Source organism: Molothrus ater, chromosome 19 (assembly GCF_012460135.2).
Source record: "Molothrus ater isolate BHLD 08-10-18 breed brown headed cowbird chromosome 19, BPBGC_Mater_1.1, whole genome shotgun sequence".
NCBI classification, from domain to species: domain Eukaryota; kingdom Metazoa; phylum Chordata; class Aves; order Passeriformes; family Icteridae; genus Molothrus; species Molothrus ater.
This window is the reverse complement of record NC_050496.2, coordinates 12238582-12251272: the sequence shown is the minus strand read 5'-3', so window position 1 is coordinate 12251272 and position 12691 is coordinate 12238582. Positions and strand designations below refer to the sequence as shown.

Sequence of the window (12691 nt, the reverse complement as noted above, 5' to 3'; positions counted from 1 at the left end):
TATCTGCAGATGTAGGAACATGCAAGAAGAAAATGAATAGGAAGGAAAAAACCAAAAAGACAGTGTGACCTTGTTTAACAAAACCAGGTTTTCCTTAGAGGACTATGTTTGTTGGTTTTCATTTCCCAACAGCCTCTTGAATTTGGCAGCTATTTCAGGCTCTGCAAAATTCTGCTGTATCAATCCTTTGCTGTCTTGTTAAAGATCAACTGTCTTCAGCACAAGCCAGCAGGGCTTTTTTTCAGAAGAAGTCTGCCACAGAAGTGGAGTCAACAAGTCTAATTGTGAAAGCCAATTATTGCTGCTCTCCTTCTGTCTGAAAACCTGTCGTGGTCAGAGTGTCACTGTCAGCCAGGGGCTGCCTGTGGAAGCACTGGGCCAGGAAAGCACAGGTTCCAGGTGATGAACCCACTCTTTAATGCCTTGGGAATGTGGGGAAATGAGGAGGAATGAGTCAGTGGCTGGAGTTTTCTCCTTGGTGGCTCTCCAGGTGCTCTGCATCCCTGCCCTGCCTCAGCAAGGCCTGGCTGGGGAGAGCTGGAGCTCACCTGGCAGGTGGGGAGAGCTCACCTGAGGCTCCTCCTGCCTGCTCTGGAGCAGCTGTACCTGGGAGGGCCCCTGGAAGGGCTCCTGGAGCAGGGATAACTGAGGATTTGGGAATTGGCTGTGCCAGGGAGGAGCTCCCTGCTTCAGCTCTGGGTACAGCTCATGTTTGAATGCTTTTGATAGTGAGGGAAAAAAACCCCAAAAACCTGATAAATCTTTAACACACCGCTGAAAGTGGAAACTGTGAAATTGCAGCAGTGGTGTACTTAATACTGATTTTTTAGAGATTCTCCTGGAAAAATGAGTCACAAAAAGGGGAAAAAAACTAGTTGGAGGCAGGGAGTGCTGTGGGGAAGTGTGTTCAGAGGCTGCAGAGAGCAGGCAGTGGCATTAGGCTGTTCTGGGAGCTGAGCTGGCCATGCACTGCAGGCAGCAGGGGCTGGCACTCTGGAGCCAAGTCAGCAAACTTGCAAAGTCACTTCAGTGGGAAAATCTGAAATCCTGTGGGTCTCTGCACCTGCTGCAAGGCTGGAGTTCTGTGGGCAGGATGTGCTGGAAGGAGGGAAATCACACAGCAGCTGAACTCCTGCTCCAAGCCCTTGCCTTCCTGTGCACACTTCTGGCAATAACTTCATTTCCCATGTTTTATTCTTCATGTCTGTTTTGGTTTGTGCTCTGCCATCAAAATGGGGCCAGAATTGGCAGGGAGGAAGGTTTGTGCTTTTGAGGGTGCTTTCCTGTGACCATTGATGTCAGCTTGTCAAAGATGGGAAGAAAGAGCTGACAGGAAAATGCTCTTGGAGAGAAAAGCAGCTCTGCCTGGCAAAGCTGATTAACGTGTTTCTGTAATTACCACCCAGCTCTGGGTGACCTATTTAAAAGCACCTTAGCTTGTGTTGAGGGGGCAGTGCAGGGTCCCAGGGATGGGGGACAGGAGCCTCCTGCAGATCCCTTGGCCCTTGCACCCTGGTGCTCTGTGCCCAGTAAATGCACCTGGATCTGCTGGGCAGGGATGCAGGGCTGGAGACTGGCACAGCACTGGGAGCTTCCTGCTAACAGACACCACCAGCTCTGTGCAGAACTCAGAGATTAAAGAGGAAACTATTCACATTTTTATTCATATTCCTGCTCCTCTCTAAGGCAGAATGAGGAAATCCTGAGTGCTTTGGTTTGAACTCCTTTCCTGTGGAGATTAACAAGGCATAAGCCTCGGAATGATTGGCTTTCCTTCTCCTGACTCATTAAGGTGTTTTTAATCAGAAAATTGCTTCATTAAGCAATTACTTTGCAATCAGAGGAGCACTGAAATTACTAAACAATTATTTAGTATTGAGAAGATGAAGTTCTTGCCCTGCAGGGCCCCAGCCTTGCAGCTCCTCCCTGGAGCACGATGCACTCAGGCCAGGGTGTAAAGACAGCCAGTCTGAGAATTCACCAGTTTGTACTGGTTCAGAACCAAACTGGTTACCAGTCTGTACTCCTGCAGCCTGAACTGGGCCCCCAGTAAGGTCCAGGTTTCTGTTTAACAAACAGGAAGGTGCAGAGCCTTTAAAGAGCTCATGAAACTGAGGTTCCGGAGAAGGAATGGAGCTGACACTGATGCTTAGGAGTTAGGTTGTTTGACTAACCAGGTTTGAAAGATGTCACCTGGGGTGTACTTCAAATCCTGTTAGGGCACCCTGTGATGTGACCCATCGAGCTGTCACCAGGCTGAGGGTGCAGATCTGCCACATGAGAAGCAGATTTGAGTTCTTTTACCATCCCCTCTGTTTAAAGGCAAGCAATTATTTACACAGCCCTCTCAGAATGGTTATTTGAGCAGAGAGGGAAGGATTTGTACCAAACACAGGAGGCTGGTGGGTGGAATTTCTGTGAACTTTGGCACAAACCTGCAGTGTGAAGCAGCTTGTAACTGCTGAGGAGCACACCTGTCTTGTGGATGTATTGTAGCAGCAACTCAAGGTTGGTTGTCCTGATTTTTGTCTTCCCTGTCAACATCAGTTCTCATGAACAAACTGCTCCGAGGCGTTTTTTTTGGAAGTGTTATTGGATCCTGAGCCTGCACAGTGAGGATTAGGTACTTTGGAATTCATTTCACATTGGACTTGAAAGCAAGGTCAGAGACTGCAGAGGGAAGGTAAAGTCCCCACTGCTGGCTGCAGGCACAGGAGGGGATGTGCCAGGCTCAGAGCTGGCTCCTGCCACCTCCCTGTCCTGGCTCCAGCAGCCTCGGGCTGCTCCAGGGGGAATCAGCACGGGGGAGATGCACAGGGGCTTGAAATGCACCCAGATATCTGCAGGGGACTTGCCTCAGACTGGCTGGAGTCTCCCTTTGCCTTAGCTCAGTATTTAAATTAAAGCATCTCCAAGTTCTAGTTTGTCTTCGCTGTAATGAATATTTTTCAAGTTAGCAATGACTAATAATTTTATCAGTAATGTTTTCTCCTGGCCTGTGTTAACCAGGTTAAGCTGCTGCCTGTAACGTCAATTTGGGATTTCCAGCACACTCCCTTGTACTTAAATATGCAGTTTTTATTATCTTGGCCTAATCCTCATGAATTTGCATCAGGGTAATTTTATGTGCCCACAGCCTAAAATTAAAACACCTTAAAGGAGGTGTTTTTTTTTTTTTTAAATATAAAATTAAGCTTGGAGTCAGTGGATATGGTTCAGAATAATTTGCATTTGCATGATGTGTCCAACCCAAGAGTTATTGTGGCCATATCAGCGTGGGCTTGAGGTGATTGGGTTTGTGATTGATGGGCAGTGGGGATGAGCTGCAGGGCTGAGTTATCTCTGAGCTTATCACACAACAGGCTCGGGGTGTGTCTGCTCCCTGGGTGCCTGCCCCGGGTTCCTGCCCTGGATCCTGCCCTGGGATGTTTATTGTGGAGCTGTGCAAACCCAAAGGTGTTCATGTGCAGCTGTGAATTTGTCTGTCCTCTGCTGTGTCTCCAAAGGCAGTGTAAATGCAGGATCCCAGATCTTGCTTTGATGCAAGGAAGGAGCTGTGGTTCAGTCAGTATTGAAGTGAAATCAGGGGGAGTTGCAGGGCTGGGTTGTTAATCACCGTTTTGGATGAACCAAAGAACAAAGTATTTTTGTTTGGGAGTGAAGCCTGTAGTTTTTCACTAGAACAGCTTCCCCCTGAGCAGGCCTGGAAGCAGGCCAGCCTGGCAGCAATGGAGACAAGCCCTGGAGAAGCCTGTAGTAATGGAGTTAGATAGGAAATGGGTGAGCAGAGCACGAGTGGCACTGCAAATCCTCCTGCAGAGCCCTGCCCGTGGCAGGCAGTGCTCCTGCCCTCTCCCTGCCAGGGATGGCTGGGGCTGTGCTTGCTGCATGAGTCAGCCTCCAAAACAGATCCTCTTGGAGCTTCCCAGAGCCTTCCCTCCATGGACAAAATTAGGGATTCTCCCCCACCTGCCTGTTTTATCAGCAAGTCTTTAAATATGGACTTTCCTCCAAATCTGTGTTGAGATCTTGTTAAATATCCTCTGGGAATCCAAATGGGTTTATATCAAAAAGATGCTTCCTCTCATCTCTGTGCTCTTTGATTTCTTCAGGAGATTCTACAAGATAAGAGTTTGATTTGGAAAGTCTGGCTTCTCATTAGAGATGCTGAATGGGCTCTTCCCCAAAGTGTTTGTTCATGGCTCTGTTTATTTATTATTATTCCACCAACGTGCCTAGCACAGAGCTCAGCCTGGATTTCCTCTGGATTCCTTTGGAAACTGATGTCATTCTTCCTGCTTTCCCCTTTCCTGGTACCCAGGTGCTTTCAGAGGGGTTTTACCATCTCCAGGTGATGCTCAGTAATTCAATGCTTGAGATAACTCAGTTTATACTGAGATGGGATGGGGGTGTTGGAACTGGGGGGGGGTCTCACTGTGTCACCCACAGTGGCTGGGGGTGGCTGCACCAGCTCTGGGCTTCTCAGCTTGCTGAAATTGTCTGGTCCTATCTCGGATTTTCCTTTTTTTCTTTTTTTTTTTTTGTCATGTTCCTGTTCATTTCTTAGATGCTCCAATGTGTTCAGGAGATTTGAAAAGTAAAATATAATGGTGCTGCTTTGCTGTGTGCACCACATGTTCATCCTGGCTGTGAATTTTTGACATACATGTGCCTGTTTTATGTGTCTGAGCCCCACTTTGTTCCAGACACTCTCAGGAACACGTTGCATCAAACTGGCAGCTGCCTCATGCAAAGTGGAATATGAATTAATTCAATTTTATGCTCTTCACTTAAAAGAAAACTTAATCTAGGATTTTTAGTGTTCATCTTTAACAGGTCCTCAAGCAGCTCTGTCTGGGGTGGTTTTTCCTTTGCCTTAGACTGAGATATTTGCCAGGGAAGAGCAGGGATGCTGGTCCAGGATGGAGCCCTGAGCAGCAGGATGGGTTTGTAACTCAGCCAGGAGAGCTGGGTGGAACCTGCCCACCCCTGCCCTGGAAGCTGCTGGTGCCATTCCTCTTGGGTTTTAGTCTCTTACTTCTTTGGGAGGCTTCTTATAGTGGAGTTTTTCCAAGTTGGGCGCTGTTCCAAAACCCCTCTATTGGAATAATTAGCTGGCTTTGATTGCTTTTAATTAAATCATGTGGAGTAGGCTGGCTGTGTGCATGGCAGAGTCACAGGTTCAATGTCTTCTCTGCTTTTGGAAACCGGGATGCAGATCTGCTCCAAGAGGCAGCTGCACCCTGGGCTGCTCCTGGGGGTCTGGATTAGGAAGAAGCATTGCTGAGGATGAGGGAAAGCTGCATCTCAGAGTCTGCATCCACCTTTGCTGACAGCCCAGGATGTGCAGGTGATGGGTTCTGCACTGGGATAACGGGGTGGGACTGGTTCCTCCAGGAAATCCCACCCACTGAAAGGAAACCTTCCAGTGCCAGGGGTTGTCCATGTCCTGCAGGTGTGGAATCGTGGAGTTGGCTTGGAGGGGACCCTACAGACCACCCAGAGCAGCAGTTCAAGGGGGGTATTGGAACCTCAAACACTGCAGCTGAATTGCCTCTGCTTTATTTCTTTCACTCACCACATGCAGTGCCTTGTGTGTGCCACTTGCATTTGGGATTCTTTGTCACCCAGAAGCTGTTTAAAAAAAACCAATCTCCAGCCAAATAAAGCTTTTATATCTCATTATGGATTCTGGGTAGGAGCATCCTTCTTCTGCAAGGAGGTGTAAAAGGCAGTTTCAGTATAAAATACTGAATGTTGGAGTAGTTTCTTCTGTGGATAAATTTGGAACACATTCAGTAAGGTATCTTAGGGATAAAAGGGGAGTGACTTCAGGATTTGTTCTGCTGAATGAGAAGAGGATGGATGATGTTAGAGCTTGTGAGGAGCAGAGGCTCTGGATGCCAGCAGAGACATTTGTCATACATTTTTCATGCACTTTGTGTCTGCTGGGCCAGGGTTGGGGTTTTGGCGTGGGATCACACACAGGCTGTGGTCTGAGCCTTGTGGAGTCCTTCTGCAACAAAGACTGAGCTCTTGGGCTGCAGGAGAATGAAAGAGGAAACTTGAATTTTACAGCTTTGATGAGAAAAGAGGTTTATCTCGTGTTTTCGTAAGGGGAAAAAGTGCATCTCCCTGCTGGCAGAGCTGTGGGGCTCCAGCAGTGCCTGCTGGGCTGGGCAGTGCCAGAGGTGATGGAACCTGGCCTGCCTGCCAGAACTTTCCATTGCCACTGAGACTTGAGCAACATCAGCAACTTCAGTCCCCTGTTCTGTCACCTCTGGCACTCTGCATCCCTCCCTCCTCCCAGGACCTGAGCCTGAGCTGTTTCCTGGACTCAGCAGCTGGCAGGGTGAGCAGAGCTGGGTTTGGGAGGTGGTGAGGAGCCAGTTCTGCTGGCTCAGGTGACAGCCAAGCCCTTTGGCACAGCCACGGAGCTGCTGCAGCCCTGGCTCCTCAGGAAAGGGGGCTCTGCCTGGGGCTCCTCCTCAGTGTCCTGGCCCCATTAAAAATTACAGGCAAACCTGTCATTAGTTGAGATTTCCAAAGCAGAGCCAGTAATTGAAGCTCAAAATGCAGAGGACTGTGGGAATTTCAGCAGCCAGTGCATCCTGGCATTCCAGTGGGGTAGGAGTTGATGAATCCACTGAAGGGGATTTTCCCCTCTGTGTTGGAGAGGTCACTGCTGCTCCCTGCTAGGCAGTAACACCTGGCTGGTTTCTTTTCCCTTTGAAAGAAGTAAATCCCTTGTGAAACAAACAGGCAGTAATTTGGGAGGTCATTCTGGGGGGATGTCAGCGGATGATTGACGCTGTAGCTTCGGAGTGGCACCATCTCCCTTCCCATTTCAGCATTACACATGGGAAATGTCCACAGGAAAACCGCTTGGTGCTACCCCCAGACTGGTTTCTTTTCCTGGTTTGGGTGCCAGAACTCCTTTCTGTTGAACCTCCTCCCATTTCCTGCAGATGTGTCAGTACAGTGTTTTATCAGTCCTGAAGTTCAACACTGAGAGGTGAAATGTCTTAAAAACTGGCATCCTAACTGTCACAAGTGAACAGGGGCAAGGCTGGATAAACCAGAGAGTGTTTCACAGAAATGGGGCAATACACAAGCAGAACTTAACTGCCTATGTGAGCAGAATAATGAGAATCTCCTGATCAGGCCACCAGGTTATTGCCTTGGACAGGAGCTCTCCAGTGGGGCAGGAGGTGATGAGGAGCTCACACTCCCCCAGAGGAGCAGCTGCCATCCCCTTCAGGGTGCTCTGGCCAGGCTGGGACAGCTCTGCTGCTCTGGGTGAGGGTGAGGAGGTGCAGTGTCTGTAATGGCACCAGGGAGCACAGGCTCCTTGCCAAGCTGCAGGAAATACCTGCCAGCAGCACCTGATGGTGGCAGCAGGGCAGCCTCGTGTTCAGGACCATGGCTCCTCAAACCAGGGGGAATCAGCCCCAAGTCTGGGCTGTGGCACCTCCAGGAGCTGCTGAGGTGAAGCCCCACAGAGCTCTGGGGTTCTGGGGGGGCTCTGTTACCTTTTGCCCTCATTAGTGCTGGAAAGCTCCTGCTGGGAGCTGGAGGGCAAGGAATCAGCACCTTGACAGGGAAGGAAGAGGAATAACGATGGGAGAAAGAAAAAGACAAAAAAGGCAGCACCTGGGCTGGTGTGTTACTCACATACCTGGTTCTTGTCATAGCTAAAACTCCCACCTGAGTCCTGAGCTGGCACTAGGGCTCAGACTGTGCTTATTCACAGCTCCCTCCCTCCTTTCCATTCCCTCCTCCTCGTGTTTCTCCAGGCCCAAATGATCTGTTTGCAGTTTGGAAATTGAGATCTACAGACTTTAGTTTTGGAGTCTGAATCCACCTCCATTAACTGCGAGCTGTGTTTAATATTGATGCTCCGGGGACGTGAGGAGGGATGGAATGAGCCTGTTCTCCTGAGGGGAAAAAGCTGAAATTCCCCAGCACTCTGCTTTGGGTGGCTGCTGAAGCTGCCAGCAGCCAGGCTGGGATTTAAGGGGCACATTTTTGCAAATCAGTGTCTTCATCACTGCTCTGAGTGGAGAGAGGAGGAGGTGGAGGCTCCGTGGGAAGATTAATGCAGCCTCTGGGCTTTCCTGAGTGCCGAGGTTCCCAGAAAGGATGAGGGTGTCACATCACTGCTTCTTGCTTCATATTTTTCCTCCTTTTGCTTGCTTTTCTTGGGTGTTGCCATCATTAAATGCTGCCATTCATTGTTCCCTCTCCCCTGCTGGCTGGAGACTCTGGCTGTTAATTGAGCAGCACTGTATCTCCTCTTCAGGCTTCTCAGATAAACAATTTAAGTCCTTCATCCTCTTTTCCTCTGACATTTTAACATTTTCTCATCTTTGGCTGTCGCAGAGAAAAACCTAAAAAGCCCAAATTTCTGCAGCTTTGGTTTATAAACAGGCTCCCAATGGCAGCTCTTGGAGAGGTGTGTTTGTCCTGCTCTTAAACTTGGGCCTTTATTTCACCACATCAGATTGAAGGTTTTTATTGTGATTCTGGGGTTTCAGTCTCTGCAGAGACTGAAAGAAGATAGAAAGAGCCAGGTTTTTGTCTTTCAAAGGACAGCTGAAAGACTTTCTGTTATTATTTGGCCTTACTTCAAAAAAATGCACTTTTGAGCGTGACAAACCAGCTCCTACCTGGCTGTCTTGAACTCAGCCAAGCTAAGAGGGGTTTGAAGCATTGGGGTTTTTGCCAGTTTGATTTTCCCTCCATCCTCCAAAGTGCCCTGAGTTTGGTGCTCACGGGAGCAGTAACAGGGTGTCCACAGGCACAGCTGGGGGAATACATCACTTTTTTCCCAAGGCAAAGGGCAGTTTCCAAGGGCTCTCCATCACTTTTCTCCCTTCTTACCCAACTGCGTGAATGTCAAATTCCTGGGCCTTTTGTGTCCTTTTGTCTCAAGAATGGCGTCAACCTATACAGTTTTCTCTCTTCAAGAGAGGGAGTTTATTCAGTTGGAGGTGTAGAGGGTGTGAATTGGAGGATTAGGTCAGGGGTTACTCGTGAGAGTGGCTAATGCTGAAACAGATTTCCCCTTCCTAAGGCTTTTTGACTATTAATAACTGAAAAGTGAGTGAGCTGGGTGGGAGCTGGGGGCTGTGCTGAGCTCCCTCCAGCCTGTGCTGTTGGTCTGTGTGGGTCCCACAGCAGCAGACACACTTTGTTCATCCAGCCCCACTGCCAATGTTCTGTCTTTGCTTTCCCAAAGCAGCCAGCTCCTGTCCACACTGCTGCTGATGCCTGGAGGGGGTACCTGCAACAGAGGCTGGACAGAGTTAAAGAATAAAGTAAGGATTTATCGAAAGGTCTCAAAGGATCCACCTTGGGCAGCACAAGAGCCCAGCCAGGGCTACACCCAAGATGGATGATGGGTCACGAGTTTTCCCACTTTTATAAGTTTTGTCCATGTTCCTATTGGGATTAATTGTCCCATTACAGCTCCAGGTTCTGCAGTCCCATCCTCCCAGATTGCTCTCCTCAATTCCCTGTTGTTTGCACTTTTTGGGCCTTTTTGTTGCTTAGGCTTTTTTGGGCTGAAGCTGCAGTGGTGTCCTTGGTTCAGGGGCTGCAGAAGGATTGTTCTGTGTGACTGAGCTGTGAGGAGAGCTGCTGACACCTTATGTGAAGTTCAGAGTTACAAACCAGTGCAGTGCAGAGCCCGGGAATACAACAGCTCCAACTCCAGGTGCCGTTAGCCCGGGCTGTGAGCAGTGACCGTGTCCCTGCTGTCCCAGGCCAGGTACAAGCAGAGCCTGGACCCCACGGTGGACGAGGTGAAGAAGCTGTGCACGTCCCTGCGCCGCAACGCCAAGGAGGAGCGCGTGCTGTTCCACTACAACGGGCACGGCGTGCCCCGGCCCACCGTCAACGGGGAGATCTGGGTCTTCAACAAGGTGGGTGTGCCAGCCCTGCACTCACGCTGCTCTGGGATGGGGGGAGCCCAAAGCCTGTCCAGTGCCACCCCTGCCGTGGCAGGGACACCCCCACTGCCCCACGGTGTCCAAGCCCCGATGTCCAGCCTGGCCTTGGGCACTGCCAGGGATGCAGGGCAGCCACAGCTGCTCTGGGCATCCTGTGCCAGGGCCTCAGCACCTTCACTTGTGGTAAAAAGCAGACAGGACTCAGTTTCTTCATGAAGCAAAAGCATGTATTTGCATTGTTTATGTTTATAAATATAAGTTATTTGGGGGTGTTCGTTAAGATGGAAGACAAGGAGCAAGATCCTTCTTATTTCCAGAAAGGGAGCTGTGGGCACTTCACTCTGTTGAAGGCAGCTTCCTTGGTTTTAATTTTAATAGATCATTTGGGAAGTTGCACAGAAGCTAAAGCTGTGATGAATTTATAGGAAATTTTAGAAGGTACCGTGTTAAACTTCATTGGTGAGCAATACAGTGGTGAAACTTAGTTTATTGGTTGGTAAGGGCTATTGTGTATGTCTATCAAATTTTGTTTTTCTAGATGTGTTTACATATTTTCTTCACAGATTCTTATGGGCCAGATTTCTTGTTTTTGCAGGTGTTGTTGTGTCAGTAAGGAGTAATGTTCTAGTTTAGTTGCTGTCTCCTGAGCAAATCTCAACATGGCTTCAAAAGGAGAAAAATCAACCTGCCCCTACTTCAGACACGTTTATTCTGACATTTTGAGGAGCTTCTCTGCACATTTTAAATATCTCTGATTGCTCACTAAACAACTGGGAATGAAATCTGTTCACCAGCAGTTTCCAGTTGAGCTGTGGTTGTGGGAAGGGGCACAGAGGGATGGTGGGAGCAGTGCTGGAGCAGGAACTTCTCCTCTAGGGAACAAACTGTGTCCAGCCCAGCGTGGCAGCAGCACCAAAGCATCACCCTTCCACTCTGCTTTAACACCCCTTCTTGCTTCAAACTGCCTCATTTACATATCATTAGCAAATTTGATGTTTTATGTGACCCCCACAGTAGAGTTGGAACATAAAATTCTTCTGCTTGGAAATACCACAGTATTAATCAGAGCTATAATCTAATCTCAGCTGGAGCAAGATGCCTTGGAAATGTAAAGGTAAAACAATGCCTGCCCATAAAATGTCCTTGATGGGATGTGTCAGAGCAGGTTTTTATGTGGAACTTCCTGGGCTTGGAGTGTGCTTCACGTGAGGGGTGACCTTAAGAAAGGCTGTGCTGAGGACGGGCTGTTCGTGCCTCATCCCACCCCGCAGTGATTTGCAGAGCTCCAGCTCCCTAAAACTTCAGCTTTTATCAACAAATTTCCCTATTCACTTTAATGAACCAACCCAAACTGTTATATATGGGCAAAACTGGGTTTGGAAACGCCTTACCCCTCCCTGCCTTACATAACACATGGTTTATGATACCTCCTGTCTTTATCGACGCTGATACGTGCCCTTGAAAATTTGATTTTTGTAGAAAGTTTACTGGTTTTATTACAGCTATTTTAAGTCTCTTGAATTTAAATGAGAGTTATGATCCCATCCATCATCCTGCTGATGTTAATAAGAACATCACAGCTTTTCCTGAGGATTTTGGGCTGAGCTTAGGCTTGGAGGAACACCAGGTTACTCTCCTCTGCCTGCAGCTGAAAAGGATCCTGCTGGCAGCCACTGGATGTTTGATGGTGACTCTTTGCAGGCAGGAATCTGTGGTTTATATTTTCAGCTCGCTTGGTCCAGGATTGGCTCCTCAGAGCTGGTTTTAAGTGGCTGATTTTTATCCTCTTGCCTCCAGTTATTTGGGGGCGTTCGTTAAGATGGAAGACAAGGAACAAGATCCTTCTTATTTCCCGAAAGGGAACTGTGGGCACCTCACTCTGTTGAAGGCAGCTTTGTTGGTTTTAATTTTAATGGATCATTTGGAAAGTTGCACAGAAGCTAAAGCTGTAATAAAATTATGAAGCATCTCGTTAGGCTCAGGCGGGGTAGTGCTGATGGGCTGCAGGGGCTTAATTAGCCATCCTGATTTATTGATGGGGTTTTCAGTTTAAGATGTTTGATGTTAAATTAAAGACAGCTGGTTTGCATCCTTTATCGGTGTTGCAGAAATTTGGGATAAAATTGGACTATTAAATGCTGTTTGGAGTTGTTAGCACATATCAGAGCTCTAAATATCTGATACTGAAAACTCTTGGCAAAGTTTTGGGCTTTTTTTTTTTTTTAGAGTTGGGTGTTTCAAATAATGCCACAATAAAATCTGCTTGTTGTTTGTGTTGACTTGGGCTCACATCCTCACTATTGGCAGATCCTGACTGAGATTTGTGTTCATTAATAAGTCCAGCCTGGCTTTTATCTTGAGCTTTCAGAGTTGGGTTTTGTGGGTGTGTTTTATCACCTCACCCAGTCCAGGCCCTGTTCCTTCCCTGCTGACTGCAGTGGTGCTTTCCTTTCCTCTGCTCCTGCAGAACTACACCCAGTACATCCCCCTGTCCATCTACGACCTGCAGACCTGGATGGGGAGCCCTTCCATCTTCGTCTACGACTGCTCCAACGCCGGCCTCATTGTCAAGTCCTTCAAGCAGTTTGCACTACAGAGAGAGCAGGAGCTGGAGGTGAGAGCTCAGCCTGCTGCCCTTTACTGAGCACAAACCAAGTTCAAGCTTGCTTTGCTGTGTACACTGAAAAATGTGTTTAAAACTGTGTTGGGAGGCAAATTAATTTGCAAATAACTTTGCC

General features: G+C 48.3%; 1 protein-coding gene across 4 annotated transcripts in view; it reads left to right on the top strand.

Annotated features, from left to right (window-relative positions):
- RPTOR (regulatory associated protein of MTOR complex 1) overlaps positions 1–12691 on the top strand; it is a 111585-nt gene that overhangs the window by 18259 nt on the left and 80635 nt on the right. For all 4 annotated transcript variants that reach the window (XM_036394512.2, XM_036394511.2, XM_036394510.2 and 1 more), the window contains exons 4-5: positions 9768–9926; positions 12421–12567. In XM_036394512.2, the coding sequence (XP_036250405.1) occupies positions 9768–9926; positions 12421–12567 (306 nt within the window). The remainder of the gene's footprint in view (positions 1–9767; positions 9927–12420; positions 12568–12691) is intronic.